The 18,227-nt window shown below is 47.0% G+C and overlaps 1 protein-coding gene across 1 annotated transcript in view; it reads left to right on the top strand.

Moving 5' to 3' along the window:
• Positions 1-18,227, top strand: part of RASAL2 (RAS protein activator like 2) — a 170,208-nt gene that overhangs the window by 28,842 nt on the left and 123,139 nt on the right. Inside the window, exon 2 of the mRNA XM_065409333.1 lies at positions 535-662. Coding sequence (XP_065265405.1) covers positions 535-662 — 128 coding nt within the window. The remainder of the gene's footprint in view (positions 1-534; positions 663-18,227) is intronic.

Raw genomic sequence — 18,227 nt, 5'->3', positions numbered from 1 at the left:
CCTTTTTTTTGGAAGGGAAGCCTCTCAGTATTAGAGAAGGAACTGCTGGCAGGACATTCTCAGTGAAGAGCACTCTGCTTTGGACTCTACATCCACCATAGTCTGAAGTAGCCTGCATTTATTAACTTTTAAGGCAAGGCTTAAGGCCTGTGTGTTTACTCAGGTTTTTAAGGAGGGAGAGGCGATAAGGGCTGATGTTTATAAGGGACAAGGGGATTGAGTATGGAAGCTGCTGCTTTTACTTTTGTTCCAGTTTTTTTAGTTCTTAGCACAGTCACTTAGAGGTGCCTCAGGTGCTTTTGATTTGTTACAGATCTATTATAAATAAAAATAAACGTGTTAATATTTGTACTGTGATCTATACAAAGTTCCACACAGCTGACTTGTAGAAGAAGAGTAGACTGTTTAATATACTGAAACATGCACTCTTTTTAAATACACTTTGCAGTTTTACACTGTTTCTATCTACAGAGACTCAAAAGCACAAGAAGATGGCTAATTAAGCTCTCTAACGTTTCTGTTTTTCTTTCACAGATGTGAAAGGGCCACCTACCCACAGACTGTCCTGCGGCCAGTCTCCCTACACTGAAACTACAACATGGGAGAGAAAATATTGCATCCTGACGGACAGTCAGCTGGTGCTGCTCAACAGGGAGAAGGAGGTGAGACACACAAAGGGATTTCTCCTTTTGAATGTATTTGTCAAACAGTCAGAGAGCGTTGCTCTTCCTCTCTGATTAAGGGGGTCATGACTGCAGTTGAGTGTATAGCTCAGGGGAAGCTAAAATAGTATTAGTGGTGGTAGGAGATAGGGTATTGTCTCTATTAATGTACTGAGAAGAGAAGATGCTGTCTGCAAACTTCATATTATGTTGTCATTTTTGCTATAGTCAGCTGGGAGGAGAGGGAAGCTGAGATAGGGTTTGCCATTTTCTCTTGGTAAACTGGGCAAACGATAGGTGTCACTGGCAAAAGATGCTCAAAGCTGTTACAGCCTTCTTCGCTGTAGCTGTAAATTCATTATTTGTGTCGGTGGGATACATAGTCTTTATACCACGTCACCATACCATCTCAGCATGATTCAGGGATAGCTACATACTTCACTCACCTTGTTCCAGCCACAGGCTGATAGAACCTTTACCCTACACCACACTATCATGTAGTCTGTATGTGAAACATTAGAGGAAAACCTATTACAAATGTGCTAGTTTTAAAGATTTTGTTCAGACTGTTTTTGTACCCTTCTGCCTGTAAAGCTAGTCTCCTCTACTTACCATGAAACCAACCATACAGTTCTCAGAAGGAGCTGTAGGAACCTCTTAAAAAGTGGCCTAAAAATGGTTTTAAGGCCCAGGATTCCATAGCTCCGGCAGTAAGAGAGGAATTTCCATGTTCCTCTGCTTTAAAGCTTGCATATCTGTCGCTGCACAGTCTCAAGATATCAGGCCTGAAAACCTATCACTGATGCAGCACTGGATATTGTCCATCTTGTGCTTTGATCAGTGTAAGTTGTTCTGGGATCTAGAATATTGGAAGTAGTCTCTTGGGAGATGTAGCCCGTGAGGTGATCAAAGATATATGAAAAACTGTAGATGCATGTGAAAAAATTCATTTACCACACGGTTCTGCAGTTTGTCACATGGATGTGAATGGTATGTGGATTTATAACAACACTTTAAGTCACTAAAGAAAATCATGGGCATGGAGGAACTAATACTATCCATGTACTAATCCCAGTTACACTCTGCATAAGAGAAACATACCTCATAAAATGTAAATTGGAACACACTAGGTTAAATCACAAATAACTATCTGAAGGCTGTTTTCGAACACTAATCACATAATAATTGGGTGTTTATTTCAGTTACAAAGGTCAGTTAGGAAGGTTTTGCAAGGATATGAGTAAGATGAATCTCTTGGCTAGAAATAAAATCATGTGGGAGAGTTATATTAGTTCATAGTATCACTAGTGTATTAAGTTAATGAGTGATATTTAAATGCTTTCCTGTTCTGCCGGTTGTGTGTCAGAAATTGAAGATTCTATATGTGGGCATACAGAACAGGGGTATTAAATATACCAGTTACAAACAAGGGAATCCAGCAGGAAAGTTAACCTTCGCAGTGTGGTCTCGGAGGAGCCTGCCAGGAGTATTGCTTTGAGAAATTACTCATCGCTTCATCCAAATTGAGCCAAGTAGACACTGCCTGTGGTACAGGTGTGACTCCATACACTGAGCATCTGACTTGTTTTAGAAGCTACAGTCTGCAGACTCAAATTTGCAATTCTGATTTTTTTTTTTAAGTAATTGTAACTACTCTAAATGGAGAAAGAAGGAAAAGTCCTACTGGAACCTTCAGTTGCACATAATAAAAATAGAAGGCCTCTGAATCTGTACACATGAGGGTGTGTTTCTCTGCACTTATAAAAGCACAAGTAGTTTTACAAGAAATTCTCTTGTGCAATCGTAAGGTGAAGAAACAAAGAGCTGATCAAACAGACTAATACAAAACAGCATAACACAAAGTGGTTTTATATCTTGAATGCTTTTTGCAATAGGTTAATCTCGGTTGTGTTTGTAGAGGACGGAAAGAAAAAATCCACTTGGTGAATTTTAATTGGCAGGTTATTCCTGCCAAAATAAAAGGTCTAGAGATGGGAGTGAACTAAGATGAAAAAAGAGAAGTCGGGAGACAAGCTTGGGTGGAGCATGTGGGATGTAGGAGGAGATTAGAGAAAACACTGTAAGTGGGACCAGAACTGTGTAGAGCCCTGAAAGTATAGGTGAGTAGCTTGAACTTGATACAAAGGAAAGTGGAGGCTAGTGAAGGGAATGACGAAGTGGGAGAACATGTTCAGAGTAGCATGTGAGGAAGATGATCTGGGAGGTATCTTTTTGCTTAGGTCAGAGGGGGATGAGGCAATCAGTGGGAAGTTGGGCAGAGAGAGAGGTTATGGTAGCGAAGGTGAAAGGTGGTGAAAGTGTTCAGCATCTATTTTTTTTTTATTTTGATCCACTAAAGTAAGAGACTTTGTGTTAAATTGGAAAGGCTCATACTAGTACGGTGTTCACTGAATGTAACGTTTTATATCCAGAAGGGGGGAAATCAGTGCATGCAGAATACAATTAGGGAAGTAAAATAAACCTTAACTGTTTCACCTGTCGCACTGGACTAACTTGCGCTTCGTTTCAACACAGGGAGTGTTCTGAATGAAATGTGTAGACCTATTTCAGTATGCTTGGGGAAATGAATAGAAACGTGTAATAAGACATTGGAAAAACTGCTTACAGGTATTTTTTTTTCCAGAAACACTACACAAGTACATACATTGATTTGACTGAACAGAGTCAATGCCAGGAATTCACTGTGTGCATATATTTCACGATGCAGTTGGGTCCAATGTATCTGCAGCTACTTAGACAAAAATAAATTATGCCAGCATCACCTTGTTGGAGAGTAGGCTAACAATAAAAACTTAACACTTTGTGAACTCGTATGGAATTAAAATTGACAAGGAAGAAGAGGAGCCACCACTAAGGAAAAGAAGAGATCGAAACTCAGAAAAAAGTAGAAAGAGAATAAGCCTAAGGGGGAGGGGGACACGAGCCCACAGGCTCCTCCATGAAGTGAGGAATCACTAGCCTGTGAGATGTGGACCCACTGTAAGATTTCAGATGCACTTTTATGGTGTGATAATGCCTTGCAGCATCTTCCAAGACCAGTAGAACAGGTCTAGGCTGCTTCACTTAAAAAGTTAGGGTTTTTTCCCACAATGGAAACATATACTAGATCTGAGTTCCACTCTGATGTTTGGGGAGAATGTGGATCTTTCCATCATCTCAGTAAAACTTTTATGTAAGGTAAGAGCTGTGAGAGCATGTTTTTAAGATACCATAGTACAGGGCTATTCTCATAAAGGCCAAAGAAGCAGAGTTTAATTTAAGGGGTAATGGAATAGTTTAGTGCTTCTGAGGAGTGGTTGCAGATGGATAATCACACAGGACTCCCATGAGGGAGGACACAAAGGTGGGATCATGTGACAAGTAAGTGGCAGTCACGCCAGCAGGGTTGCAGTTCTTCTGGGTTCGCTGTCTGTAATGTGGCTGTTGTCTGGGTAGAATCTGTTTTGTTTTGGATTAGAAGTAGACTGGGCAAGGATGAAGAGCATTTTACATTACGCAAGATTCTTTCTGAAGCTTCTTCTCTCAGATTCCAGGTTCTTTGTCTGCCTTTTTCAAGGACAAAGGGGGATAATGACCAAAGTCAAGGTGTAACTGTTGATAGTTTGGGGGGGACACAATTTAAGGTTTGGGGGGGCACCCGACTGCCCTGTACATCGCCTCTGCTGCCCACCCCATTGTCCCTTTGCATGCTCCCCCCTCTCGCGGTTTCCTCCCTCTTTGCCCCTGAAGCCCGCTGCTCCTCTCTAACTCCCCTCCTCCTCCCTTTTGATACGGTCTCACATGATATTCTTATCGATAAACTAGGCAAATACAATTTAGATGGGGCTACTATAAGGTGGGTGCATAACTGGCTGGATAACCGTACTCAGAGAGTTGTTATTAATGGTTCCCAATCCTGCTGGAAAGGCATAACGAGTGGGGTTCCGCAGGGGTCTGTTTTGGGACCGGCTCTGTTCAATATCTTCATTAACGACTTAGATATTGGCATAGAAAGTACGCTTATTAAGTTTGCGGATGATACCAAACTGGGAGGGATTGCAACTGCTTTGGAGGACAGGGTCATAATTCAAAATGATCTGGACAAATTGGAGAAATGGTCTGAGTTAAACAGGATGAAGTTTAACAAAGACAAATGCAAAGTGCTCCACTTAGGAAGAAAAAATCAGTTTCACACATACAGAATGGGAAGAGACTGTCTAGGAAGGAGTACGGCAGAAAGGGATCTAGGGGTTATAGTGGACCACAAGCTAAATATGAGTCAACAGTGTGATGCTGTTGCAAAAAAAGCAAACATGATTCTGGGATGTATTAACAGGTGTATTGTGAGCAAGACACAAGAAGTCATTCTTCCGCTCTACTCTGCTCTGGGTAGGCCTCAGCTGGAGTATTGTGTCCAGTTCTGGGCACCGCATTTCAAGAAAGATGTGGAGAAATTGGAAAGGGTCCAGAGAAGAGCAACAAGAATGATTAAAGGTCTTGAGAACATGACCTATGAAGGAAGGCTGAAAGAATTGGGTTTGTTTAGTTTGGAAAAGAGAAGACTGAGAGGGGACATGATAGCAGTTTTCAGGTATCTAAAAGGGTGTCATAAGGAGGAGGGAGAAAACTTGTTCACCTTAGCCTCTAAGGATAGAACAAGAAGCAATGGGCTTAAACTGCAGCAAGGGAGGTCTAGGTTGGACATTAGGAAAAAGTTCCTAACTGTCAGGGTGGTTAAACACTGGAATAAATTGCCTAGGGAAGTTGTGGAATCTCCATCTCTGGAGATATTTAAGAGTAGGTTAGATAAATGTCTATCAGGGATGGTCTAGACAGTATTTGGTCCTGCCATGCGGGCAGGGGACTGGACTCGATGACCTCTCGAGGTCCCTTCCAGTCCTAGAATCTATGAATCTATGAAGCCAAGCCCTGTGTGTGCCAAAGCCACCTGGAGTCTTGCGGAGCGCCGACACAGGGGAGCCTCTCTGTCCCTCAGATAAGCACTGGTGTGGGGTGGGAGGGATTTCCAGCCCATTCCTGCCCCAAATTCACAGGCTCCGCAGCAGAGCTATCTTTGCCCCTCCGCCACCCTGCTCGGCCCAGGTCCTGTCCCCCAGGAGCATGGGGCTGCTCCATCCCCTAGGCTTTGTGCCCAAGGCAGCAGCCATGTATGGTGCTGTTCCTCCTGCAGGGGGCGTCCTTCCCTGCTGAGCCACCTCTGTCCAGGTTCCATGGCGGCTGAAGCCCCTGCACAGCCCAGCACCTGCTGCTGGTTCAGGGAAGGTGGGGATGGATCTGCTGGTTTCCCCCCAGACCAACTCCCCACTGCTGGGCACTGTCAACAGCCCTGCCCCGCCTGCTGCCACCACCTGCTCCACTGGCCCTTACCGGCCCCAGTGTGCTGCCCAGCTGGTTGGTCTCCATGGAGAGCCCCGGGACTCCACTGCTCCTGCTGAGCCCCCTGGTTTAATAGCTCCCCAGTGCTGGTGGATGCCTGGCTGGAAATGGAAGGCAGAAATCTGGGGAGGCATGTGACCTGTGTGCTGCCCCCCCCCATGCATCGCCTCTGATATGGGGCTGCCACATCCTTTTTCCTGCCTCCTTCAACCTGTGACAAAATTTGCTTCCTGCTGGCCTCTCCTACTAGTAGCAGCAGAGGGAGCAATTTATTTTTTCCTACTTCTCCCCCCCTCCCCCCCCATCCCCGCTCATGGAACAGCAGCAGTGCTCGCAACAGAAGCTACAGGGAGCAAAACTGGTCACATTAATTTCTTCTTTAAAGGCACAGAACCAAATTTTCCAAAGCACCCAAGTTCAGTTTTCAAAAGAGGCTTGGGAGTAGAGATCAGAACTTTCCAACAAAACTTTTTTTTTTTGTCGGAAAATGCTGATTTGTCAAAACAAACTTCAAGAATGAATGGCTAATCTCCTGATTTGAAACAAAGTTTCAGAATTGTTGAAATGTCCCATTTTGATACTTTCTAAATAAAAGCAAAAGTTTTTTGTCTTGAAATCACTTTATGGTTTGACCTTTTAGGTAATTTATACTTTAAAAGGTAAAAAAGTTGGACAAGTAAAACAAGATTTTTTAATTTTTGTCTTGATTTGGGAAATTTTTGGATATCATGAAAATTCTCATAGGACAGGAAAACCAGTTCCTTCCAACCTCTGCTTAGGGACCTTGAGTGCCTTTGACTTTCATTGAGACTTAGGCTCCTGAGTTCCTAAGTCACTTTTGCAAATGTGATTTGGGCTCCTATGTCACTTGGGTACTTCTGAAAATTTTACCCGCAGTGCCTTTATTGTTGTGTCTGGCTGAAAGCCCCAGATATAGGCTTTGGTCTTAGGATTTGCACCACAGTATAGTTTGATCATGTAGTTCAGTTGCAAGGATATCTCTGAGCTCTCAACCTGCCCTTGTTGAATCCTGGAACTTGCAAGTCAAACTTCTTAACTGGCAAGAAAAGCTTTTGGAATGTCCGTGGATACCTATTTATATCCCAGGGGTCAGTCTGCTGCAGGGTCTAACATTAAAACAGCAGCTCCAGGAAGGCCAGTTCAGGGTTAGACAATACTCAAGATAGTGGAGTCTTGCAGCTTGCCAGGAAAAAGTTACTTGAAGAAATAACTCAGAACCTAAATCCCATAATGGGCACTGAAGTGGCAGCATTTCAGGATTCTCTTCAATCCTGTGCTGAAATGCTCAGTAAATGGAATAGATTTGGTCGGGGTGTTGGGGGGAGCAGGAGGAATATTATTTAGACAAGGCTTAATATGCTACATAGGTCATGGAGCTTTGGTTCTGCCCTTGCAGGTGTTTCTGTGCCACCTACTCTTGGAGTACATCTGACCCAGTCTAAAGCAGCTGACACAGCATGTCTAAGACTTCTCCAATGTTGAGATATGCAAGGTTGCTGCCTGGAGCTCATTTTACACATTTATGCAGCATTACTTCTGTGAATTGACAGCTAGTTCTGATGCCTGGTGCCGGAGGGCAGTTGTGCAGTATTAAACTAGTTCTCCTTAGACCTTAGGGTGATTAATGCTAGTTAACTTCCCAAGAGTGGGAAGCAGTACTGACAATACTTCAGGGAGAAAGAAAGGTTACTAAGGGCATGGCTACACTTGCAAATGTAGAGCACTCTGAGTTAAACCAGCCTTCGTAGAGCGCAGTAGGGAAAGTGCTGCAGTCTGTCCACACTGACAGCTGCCCAGCGCACTGGCGTGTCCACATTTGCGGCACTTGCAGCGGCATTGGGAGCGGTGCATTTTGGGCAGCTATCCCACAGAGCACCTCTTCCCATTCTGGCGCTGTGGTTTGTGAGAAGGGGAAGGGGGAGAGGGGTGCCGGGCATTCTAGGTCCTGTCCCATCGGTTCGTATCCCAGCAATCCCTCTGCTTTCGTCCACAATTGGCACCATCTTTCAACGTTTTTTGTACTGCGCGCTCTGTCTTCCCTTTCGGTCTGCGGGAATGGAGCCCGAACTGCTGAGGAATATGCTGATGAGTCTCGCCAGCACATCACATTTGACAGTCGAGTTATTCCTTAAGATCCAAAGTGACAGCGAGGACTCCGACGATATCGACTCGAGTAATGTATATGACACAAGATTGCTTATGGCATTCACGGACAGGCTCACCACCGTGGAACGGCGCTTTTGGGCTCGGGAAACCAGCACTGAATGGTGAGATCACATCGTCATGCAAGTCTGGGATGACGAGCAGTGGCTGCAGAACTTTCGGATGAGAAAAGCCACTTTCATGGGACTGTGTGATGAGCTCACCCCTACCCTGCGGTGCAAGGACACAAGATTGAGAGCTGCCCTGCCAGTAGAGAAGCGGGTGGCTATTGCAATCTGGAAGCTGGCAACTCCAGACAGCTACTGATTGGTCGCTAACCAGTTTGGAGTGGGGAAGTTGACCATTGGAATCGTGTTGATGCAAGTGTGCAGGGCCATTAATCACATCCTGCTCAGAAGAACCATGACTCTGGGTAACGTGCATGACTTTGCACAAATGGGTTTCCCTAACTGCGGAGGGGTGATAGATGGGACGCATATTCCAATTCTGGTACCAGCCCACCTAGCCTCAGAGTACGTTAATCGGAAGGGCTATTTCTCTATGGTTCTCCAGGCACTTGTGGATCACCATGGGCGTTTCATTGACATTAACGCAGGCTGGCCCAGAAAGGTGCATGACACACACATCTTTCGGAACACTTGGCTGTTCAGGAAGCTGCAAGCTGGGACTTTTTTCCCAGAACAGAAGATCACCGCAGGGGAAGTCGAAATGCCCATTGTGATCCTTGGAGACCCCGCATACCCTTAACTACCGTGGCTCATGAAACCCTACACAGGGAGCCTGGACAGCAGCAAGGAGCAGTTCAACAACAGGCTGAGCCGGTGCCGAATGACTGTGGAGTGTGCTTTTGGCTGTTTAAAGGGCCGCTGGTGCATAAACGGATGCTCCATGATGCTCCATGATACAGCTTCTGTATGGGAAGCTGGACGTGGCTGATAACAGCATCCCTGCGGTTATATCCGCATTCTGTACCCTCCATAACATTTGTGAAGGGAAGGGTGAAAGCTTCACTCAGGCATGGAACTCGGAGGTTCAACACCTGGAGGTTGAATTTGAACAGCCAGAGAGCAGGGCTATTAGAGGGGCCCAGCGCCAGGCTGCAGGGATTAAGGATGCCTTGAGGGAGCAATTTGAGGCTGAAAGCCACCAATAATGTCTGGTGCCCTGCATGGGAGTGAAGTGCAGTGGTTCCAATGTGAGTAGTAATGTGTGTTTGCTACGTACGATACACTGATTTGTAGTGCCTGTTGCTTTCCTGGGCTAAGGTATCTTTTACTTTATGCAATAATAAAGAATGTTTTCAAAGCAAAAAAAATCCGTTTATTGAAAAGAAACACAACTGCTTGGGAAACAGAAAGGGCAAGGGGGTGGGGTGGGGAACGGTACAATCACAGATTTGCGTATGTCCTGTTATCATACTCAGCCTTCCTGTCTGGAGTGCTGTGCAATGAGGGCTGCACTTCAGGATGGCTATTCTGCATGGTGATGGGGGTTGAGTGCAGTGGGTAAGGGTCGTAGTTTTCAGGGCTGGGTGGTGAAGCTACAGGTGTTGGAGGCAGCTGGTGGCGATAAGAACCCGGATGTTGGGGAAAGTCGGTTGGAGGTGAAATGGGGGCACAAGGGAAAGAATTTTGGGACAAGGGCTGGGAGGGTGGGGGGCACGGTAGTGCTCCGCCTGCACGGCTATGAGCGCCTGGATCGAGTCCGCTTGGCGCTCCATGATGCTTATCAGCCACTCCGTGCTTTGGTGCCAGCGATCCGCATTCTGCTGGCAGACCCTCCTTTCACTCTCCCACCACTCCTGCACTTTTTGATTTTCATTAAGGGACTGCTGCATGACTTTATGCAACATGTCCTCTTTGCTTCTACATGGCCTCTTCCTGATTCTTTGCAGCCTCTCAGCCGGTGAAAACACAGACAGAGCAATGATTCCCCCGTACTTAAGGAGGGCAAGCACAGTCTACACAATAGCATAATTTGCCGGTCCTAAAGCAAGTGCACATAACCCACGGGAGCCCCAAAATGGTGAGTAAGCACAGGGTCAAGGGGGACTGATTATTTCATGGCTGTACTGTCCTCTGGGTTTCTGTGCCTTGGGGAGAGCCAACAGCTGCAGGGGGCCCCTATACTGAACACTGTCCCCACATTTTCCACAGGAGTTCGTCCTGGAAGATATCTCACTGCTGAGGGTGACCTTGGAAGCAAGGGAGAGTAGGCATTCCGCAGCTCCTTCACTTTAACCCCGCAATGCAGTGCATCCCGGTCATAGCCCCTTTCCGTCAGGGCCGGCTCCAGGCACCAGCAGAGCAAGCTGGTGCTTGGGGCGGCAGATTGTTCGAGGCGGCATTCCGCCCAATCCTAGGGCGACACAGCCGCTTTTTGTTTGTTTGTTTGTTTGTTTGTTGTACCGCTCCGGCCGCCCTGTAGGGGGCGGCGGCGCGGAGGACGGGAGCGCCCTGCAGCAAGCCCGGCAGGGCAGTCCGCGTCCTTCCCTCCCAGACGACCGGAGCGGCGCGGAGCCTCCCGGCAGGCGGCGCACCAATTGGGGCCGCATGGTAGCGCCCCGCTGAAGCCCTGGCCGCCCCCCTTCTCTCTCTCCCCTCCCTCTCCCCCCCGCTAGCCAGGGCACGTCTGCAGCGCAGGGAGTCCCCCTGCACCCTGGCTCTGGCCGCGCCACAGTTTTTGTTTGTTTGTTTGTTTTTTGCTTGGGGCGGCCAAAAAGCCAGAGCTGGCCCTGCTTTCCATCATGGCCCTTGATATCTGGAGCGCAGTTGGGACTGGACAGCTTCCTCTCCACAAACACTGATGAGGTCCAGCACCTCGCCATTGCTCCATACTGGGGATCACCTGGCGCATGGAGGCATGGTCACCTGGAAAGATTCACTGAGAGCACTCCACGACTTGCTGAGCAAACAGGAAGGGGATTTTCAAAATTCTCAGAGAATTTAAAGGGCAGGTCTGACAGTTGGTCACCTAAGGGCAGGGCAGTAGAGTTCAAAGTGATGACCAGAGTGGCTAGAACAGGCATTGTGGGACACTTCTGGAGGCCGATCAGAGCGCATTAACAGACGAGGGCGTCCACACTGGCGCCACAGCGCTCCACCGGGGGCGCATCAAATGTTGTTCCACTCGCCGAGGTGGAGTACCAGGAGCGCTCTAGCCACAGAGACAGAGCGCTCTATGTGCCTTGCCAGTGTAGACGGGTCATGAGTTAGAGTACACTGGGCTGCTTTAATGCGCTCTAACTCGCAAGTGTAGCCACGCCCTTAGTAAATAATGCTAGTTTAAAATGACAGTATGGATCCCTGATTCCCCTGCCACTTACCTTCTTCTCTTCTTCAGAGTCTTTAACCCTGTGTTTGAGTTTGTTTAGACTGAAAACACAGTTTCAAACAAGAATAATTTTACTGAACCCAGCACTGTTTTAAGACAGACTTAGGCCAAATCTACTCTAACAATTTTGGCTGGTGTAGCAATGTTGGTTGCAGGTACAACTCTTTTTTTAGACATTTCAATACCTACAAAAGCCCTAGTGTAGATGCAGTTATACCACCATAAATTGCTTTCACTGTATAGCTTATTGTGCTCGCCAAACTAATATAAATTATACTGGCAAAATAACTTTTTTGATTATATAAGCTGCATCTACAGGAGCAGAATTTGCTGATAGTTATACCAATAAACCTCTTATAGTGTAGGGCAGTGGTTCTCAAACTGTGGGTCCAGACCCCAAAGTGGGTCACGACCCCATTTAAATGGGGTCCCCAGGGCTGGCTTAGACTTGCTGGAGCCCGGGGCCAAAGCTGAAACCCAAGCCCCACAGCCCAGGGCTGAAGCCCGAGCTGCACTGCCCAGGGCCAAAGCCGAAGCCTGAGGGCTTCAACCCTGTGCGGCGGGGCTTGGGTTACAGGCCCCCTGCCTAGGGCTGAAGCCCTTGGGGCTTTGGCCCTCCCGCCCGGGGCGGCGGGGCCGAGGCTTTGACTTTGGCCTCCCAACCCAGGGCAGCGGGGCTCAGGCAAACTCAGGCTTTGGTCCCCCGTCCTGGGGTGATGTAGTTATTTTTGTTGTCCGAAGGGCTTCATGGTGCAATGAAGTTTGAGAACCCCTGGTGTACGGCACCCAATTTAGAAAAACACTAAGTGAAAAGGAGATGGGTTGGAGTCAAGGCCTTTGCTTTTGTAAAACCTTCCACTTGAAGGTTCAGTTTATGCAAAGAAACATATCTGGGACCCTGGCAGACATTGCTTTCCAAATGGTCCTGACTAAGAGTACATGTGCTAGTCCCAAGAGAGTTAATTTACAGTTAGTATGCAAGGTTTCAGAGTAGCAGCCGTGTTAGTCTGTATCCGCAAAAAGAACAGGAGTACTTGTGGCACCTTAGAGACTAACAAATTTATTAGAGCATAAGCTTTCGTGGGCTACAGCCCACTTCTTCGGATGCATATAGAGTGAAACATATATTGAGGAGATATATATACACACATACAGAGAGCATGAACAGGTGGGAGTTGTCTTACCAACTCTGAGAGGCCAATTAAGTAAGAGAAAAAAACTTTTGAAGTGATAATCAAGATAGCTCAGTACAGACAGTTTGATAAGAAGTGTGAGAATACTTACAAGGGGAGATAGATTCAATGAATCTGTACTGAGCTATCTTGATTATCACTTCAAAAGTTTTTTTTCTCTTACTTAATTGGCCTCTCAGAGTTGGTAAGACGACTCCCACCTGTTCATGCTCTCTGTATGTGTGTATATATATCTCCTCAATATATGTTTCACTCTATATGCATCCGAAGAAGTGGGCTGTAGCCCACGAAAGCTTATGCTCTAATAAATTTGTTAGTCTCTAAGGTGCCACAAGTACTCCTGTTTTTTTTAGTTAGTATGCAAGTATCCGTCATTTTCTGCTAACTTTCAACTGTTGACCTTCTCACCAATGCTATCTCATCCTCTTTAGTACTACCTTAGTCACAACTTAAAAATAAATCCTGGAATTTCAACTTCATACTCTTTTATTTGTCAGAATTATTTCTTCCCTTGCCCTTTCTTCATCGCTTTTCATAATTCCTTGCTTTTGTCTATTTAGATTATAATCTCTTCAGGGCAGGGACAGCGTTGCCTGTATTTCTATACAGGGCTGTGTAAATTCGAGTTTGTGGTGCTATGTAAACATTACATAACAAGTAGAGAATGAAAGAGATTGGCATTCTTGAACCCCTATCCCTTTGTATCAATGTGTTGCTTTTTAAATGACTTTTTGGGGGGGGCGGGGAACTAAAATAAGTGTGGTTAATTTTGGTCTGAACTGTGATATTTCATTTAGTTCCTTCTTTATGTACAGTAACTCCTCACTTAACGTCGTCCTGGTTAACGTTGTTTCGTTGTTGCGTTCCTGATCAATTAGAGAACATGCTCGTTTAAAGTTGCGCAATGCTCCCTTATAACGTTGTTTGGTAGCCGCCTGCTTTGTACACTGCTTGCAGAAAGAGTAGCCCGTTGGAGCTAGCTGGTGGGGGCTTGGAACCAGGGTGGACTGGCAGCCCCCCTCAGCTCCCCTAAGTTCCCTGTGCAGCAGCCGCCCAGCAGGGCCATCAATTGCCAGCAGGGACGGCACCAGCTAAGGAAGCAGGTGTTCGGGGCAGCCAGTAGAAAGGGGCAGCAGTCCATCCGCTACTGAGGCGACACGTCCAGATTTTCTTTGGCGGGAATTCGGCAGCAGGTCCCTCAGTCCCTCTCTTCCTCTTTGAGCTGCCGCTGAAGTGCTGCCGAAGAGGAAGAGAGGCAGTGAAGGACATGCCGCCGGAGAATGGAGTGGTGCGCTTGAGCTGCCACCGAAGTGCCGCCGATCGGCTTTTTTTTTTTTTCTTTTTCCCCCCGCCGCTTGGGGCGGCAGAAAACCTGGAGCCAGCCCTGATTGCTGGGCAGTTCAGCTGTCCCCCCTCGCCCCCACTGCCATATGCTGCTCCTGCCCTCTGCCTTGGAGCTGCTCCCGGGAGCCTCCTGCTTGCTGTGCAAAGGGGAGGGGGGAGAGGGGTGCTAATGTCAGGGTGTCCCCCTCTTCCCGCTCCTGCCCTCCACTCCTTTACCCCATCTCCACAGAGCAAGGGGGGACATGACAGGGCTCAGGACAGAGGGAGTTTGCTGGCAGCCGCTGCTATCTCAACTTGCTGATCTACTTAAAAAGGCAGTGTACTTAGAGTGGTGTCAGCATTCTTAAAGGGGCAATGCTCATCTCTCTCTCTCTCTCTCTTTCTCTCTCTCTCACACACACTCTCACTCACACAGACACACACACACACAGTGTGTGTCTGTCTCTCTGCCATGCTGTCTCTCCATTTGTGCTGCCTTGTAGTGTGTGAGGCTACATTAATAACAATGTGTTAACCCTTAAGGGCTCAGCCGAGTGCTCATTAATCCTTTAGCAGTAAGGCATTCCCTGGGAAATATTCCACAACTCTGTGTGTGTGTGTGTGTGTGTGTGTGTGTGTGTGTGTGTGTGTGTGTGTGTGTGTGTGTATGTATGTATATGTGTATATATATATATATATATATATATATATATATATATAGTCTTTTGTCTGGCAAAAAAAAATTTCTCTGGAACCTAACCCCCCCATTTACATTAATTCTTATAGGGAAACTGGATTTGCTTAACATCGTTTTGCTTAAAGTAGCCTTTTTCAGGAACATAACTACAACGTTAAGCAAGGAGTTACTATATGTTTTTGGTCAAAACCATGAGAGGCTTCTTTTTTTTTAAATAGTCTTTACAATGCTAAAAACTGAACAAAAAGGGAGGGGAGAAAAAAAACCCTGTTAAGGGTTAGAAAGTATGGATGAGATCTGTGGGTTCTTTGAATTCAAGATAGATGCTACTTTCTGGTAATCTGAAGAAGCAAAGTAAGCATGAATAGGGGTCAGTTTTATGAATTCGCCAAGGTGCTAGTTAGATTTTAAAGCTAAAATCTAACAAATTAGATTTACGAATTATAAGTGTTATAGCCAGTATTGAGTGGAGTCTAACTATGATAACCCCTTTTTTGCTAAGTCCAAGGAGCATTAGTTGACTAATTTTAACACTTGGTTCTTTCCAGGCCTACATTTAACTTGGACAGTGTTTCTCAGATCAGGACACTTGGTTATTCTTAACCAAGCAACAGTTTATTAATGCATCCAGGACCACATATGTATACAATCAATCAGTCAGTCAGTGTGGACACAACAAATGTTCTAGGCATGTACTGAACACAAAATGTACATGCAGTCTTGTAAGAAATTAACATAGACCAGTGTTGGGAGCCCAGCAGCTATACCAGGGAACAATACAAATCACTAAGATTTTCTTATTATATTTACTAATAATCATCAATTATCAATTCTCTACCTGTAATACACTTCTTATATTTCCAGTACTTCTCTATGTAAGTAAGGATGCAACTGTTTTGAATTAACTTTTAAGAGTGTGGTCCCTGATAGCTGAATGATTTGGTATGATAAAAACAAGAATATTAAAAGCAATTGCTTATCATTTGTCTCTTAGGCCAGTTTGGTCACAGACGTTTAGCAGACTCTGGGGTCCACACTGTGGCCTCAGGTTTATATTGTTTCCAAGTCCATTGGAGAAGGGCAATGCTCTTAGCGTATGTCTATGCTGCCTATATAAAAAAAAACCTGCAGCAGCGAATCTCAGAGCCCAGGTTAATGGACTCAGGCTCACACTAGGAGGCTAAAAGTAGCTGTGTAGATGTTCCTGCCTGGGTTCCAGCCCAAGCAGGAATGCCTACATTGATATTTTTAGCCCCGGAGCACAACTCCAACTCAGCTCACCTCAGGTCCCACAGATAGGGACCACACATCTCAAAGAACCTCCAGTTACAAGTAAGTAACCTCCTCTTCCTATTGGGCAGTGGTCAGGTGGGCACTCAGCTTTCAGCTCTTAGGGTATGTCTACACTACGAGAGTACTTCGATTTTAGTTAATTCGAATATGTGGAATCGATATTACAAAGTCGAATGTGTGTGTCCACACTAAGGACAGTAATTCGACTTTGTGAGACTTTGTGAGTCCACACTAACGGGGCAAGCGTCGACATTGGAAGCGGTGCACTGTGGGCAGCTATCCCACAGTTCCTGCAGTCCCCGCTGCCCATTGGAATTCTGGGTCGAGCCGCCAATGCCTTCTGGGTAAAAAAAAAAAGGGTAGAGGGTGCTTTTGGGTAATTGTCGTCATCCGTCCGTCACTAACGCCCTCCCTCCCTCCCTGAAAGCGCCGGCGGGAAATCAGTTCGCGCACTTTTCTGATTACTGACAGCGCGGACGCCACAGCAGTGCGAGCATGGATCCCGCTGCGACCATCGCTGCAGTTGTGGCAGTTCTCAACGCCTCGCAGCTTCTCATCCACCTTTACCAGAGGCAGCTGCAGATAAATCAGGAGAGGAGGCTACGGCACCACCGTGAGGGCATGAAGTCGGAGAGTAGCTCCGACCTCTCAGAAAACAGGAGACCCAGCGCCCAGGACATCTCGGTGTCACTGGGTCTTGTGGATACTGTGGAACGGCGATTCTGGGCCCTGGAAACAAGCACTGACTGGTGGGACCGCATAGTGCTGCAGGTCTGGGATGAATCCCAGTGGCTGCGAAACTTTCGCATGCGGAAGGGGACTTTCCTCGAACTGTGTGACTTGCTGTCCCCTGCCCTGAAGCGAAAGGACACCCGGATGCGAGCAGCCCTGACTGTCCAGAAGCGAGTGGCCATAGCCCTCTGGAAGCTTGCAACGCCAGACAGCTACCGGTCAGTCGCGAACCACTTTGGTGTGGGCAAGTCTACCGTGGGGGTTGCTGTCATGCAAGTAGCCAAGGCAATCGTCAAGGTACTGCTATCAAAGGTAGTGACCCTGGGAAACGTGGAGCTCATCATAGATGGCTTTGCCGAGATGGGATTCCCAAACTGCGGTGGGGCTATAGATGGGACTCACATCCCTATCCTGGGACCGGACCACCAGGCCAGCCAGTACATAAACAGAAAGGGATACTTTTCTATGGTGCTGCAAGCACTGGTGGACCACAGGGGACGTTTTACAAATATCAACGTTGGATGGCCTGGCAAGGTTCATGACGCTCGGGTTTTCAGGAACTCTGGTCTGTTTAGACGGCTGCAGGAAGGTCTTTACTTCCCGGACCACAAAATAAGTCTTGGGGATGTGGAGATGCCTACTGTGATCCTCGGGGACCCTGCATACCCGCTAATGCCCTGGCTCATGAAGCCCTACACTGGTGCACTGGACTCAGGGAAAGAACTCTTCAACTACCGGCTGAGCAAGTGCAGAATGGTGGTGGAGTGTGCTTTTGGCCGTCTCAAGGGGAGATGGAGAAGCTTACTCACTCGCTGTGATCTCAGCGAAACCAATATCCCCATTGTGATAGCTGCTTGCTGTGTGCTCCACAATCTGTGTGAGAGCAAGGGGGAGACCTTTATGGCGGGGTGGGAGGTTGAGGCAAATAGCCTGGCTTCTGATTACGCCCAGCCAGACAGCTGGGCGATTAGAAGATCCCAGCGGGACGCGCTGTGCATCAGGGAGGCTTTGAAAGCCAGGTTCCTGACTGAGCAGGGTCTCCAGTGACTGTGGACACAGATGCTGAACCTGCCCCCGTTTCTTTACCCAGTTACTGTTGACTATCCTTCCAAGTTACATACCCCCTTCACCACCTTCCCAACAAATAAAATCTGTTCCGTTTTGTTAATGAACAAGGTTCTCTTTCTTACTGTTTTCGCGGGAATGTTTTAAACCGGGGACGCAGACTGTGGCGGGGGGCGGGGTTAGTGTTCTGATGCAAATGATGCTTCTAAACTCCGGGAATGACAGGCTCCGCAGTGCTGGATTGGTTGTTTCAACGGAGCCTGCCAGCAGTCCTGGGCGGGACTGCGTGTATGTGTCGGCCAAGTGACTTTCTGGCAGCGGGCGGAGGGTTACAGACCCCCGTGCTGC

Source organism: Emys orbicularis, chromosome 8 (assembly GCF_028017835.1).
Source record: "Emys orbicularis isolate rEmyOrb1 chromosome 8, rEmyOrb1.hap1, whole genome shotgun sequence".
Lineage (NCBI taxonomy): Eukaryota > Metazoa > Chordata > Testudines > Emydidae > Emys > Emys orbicularis.
The sequence above is the reverse complement of the archived record's forward strand: the minus strand, read 5'-3'. Positions and strand labels throughout refer to the sequence as shown.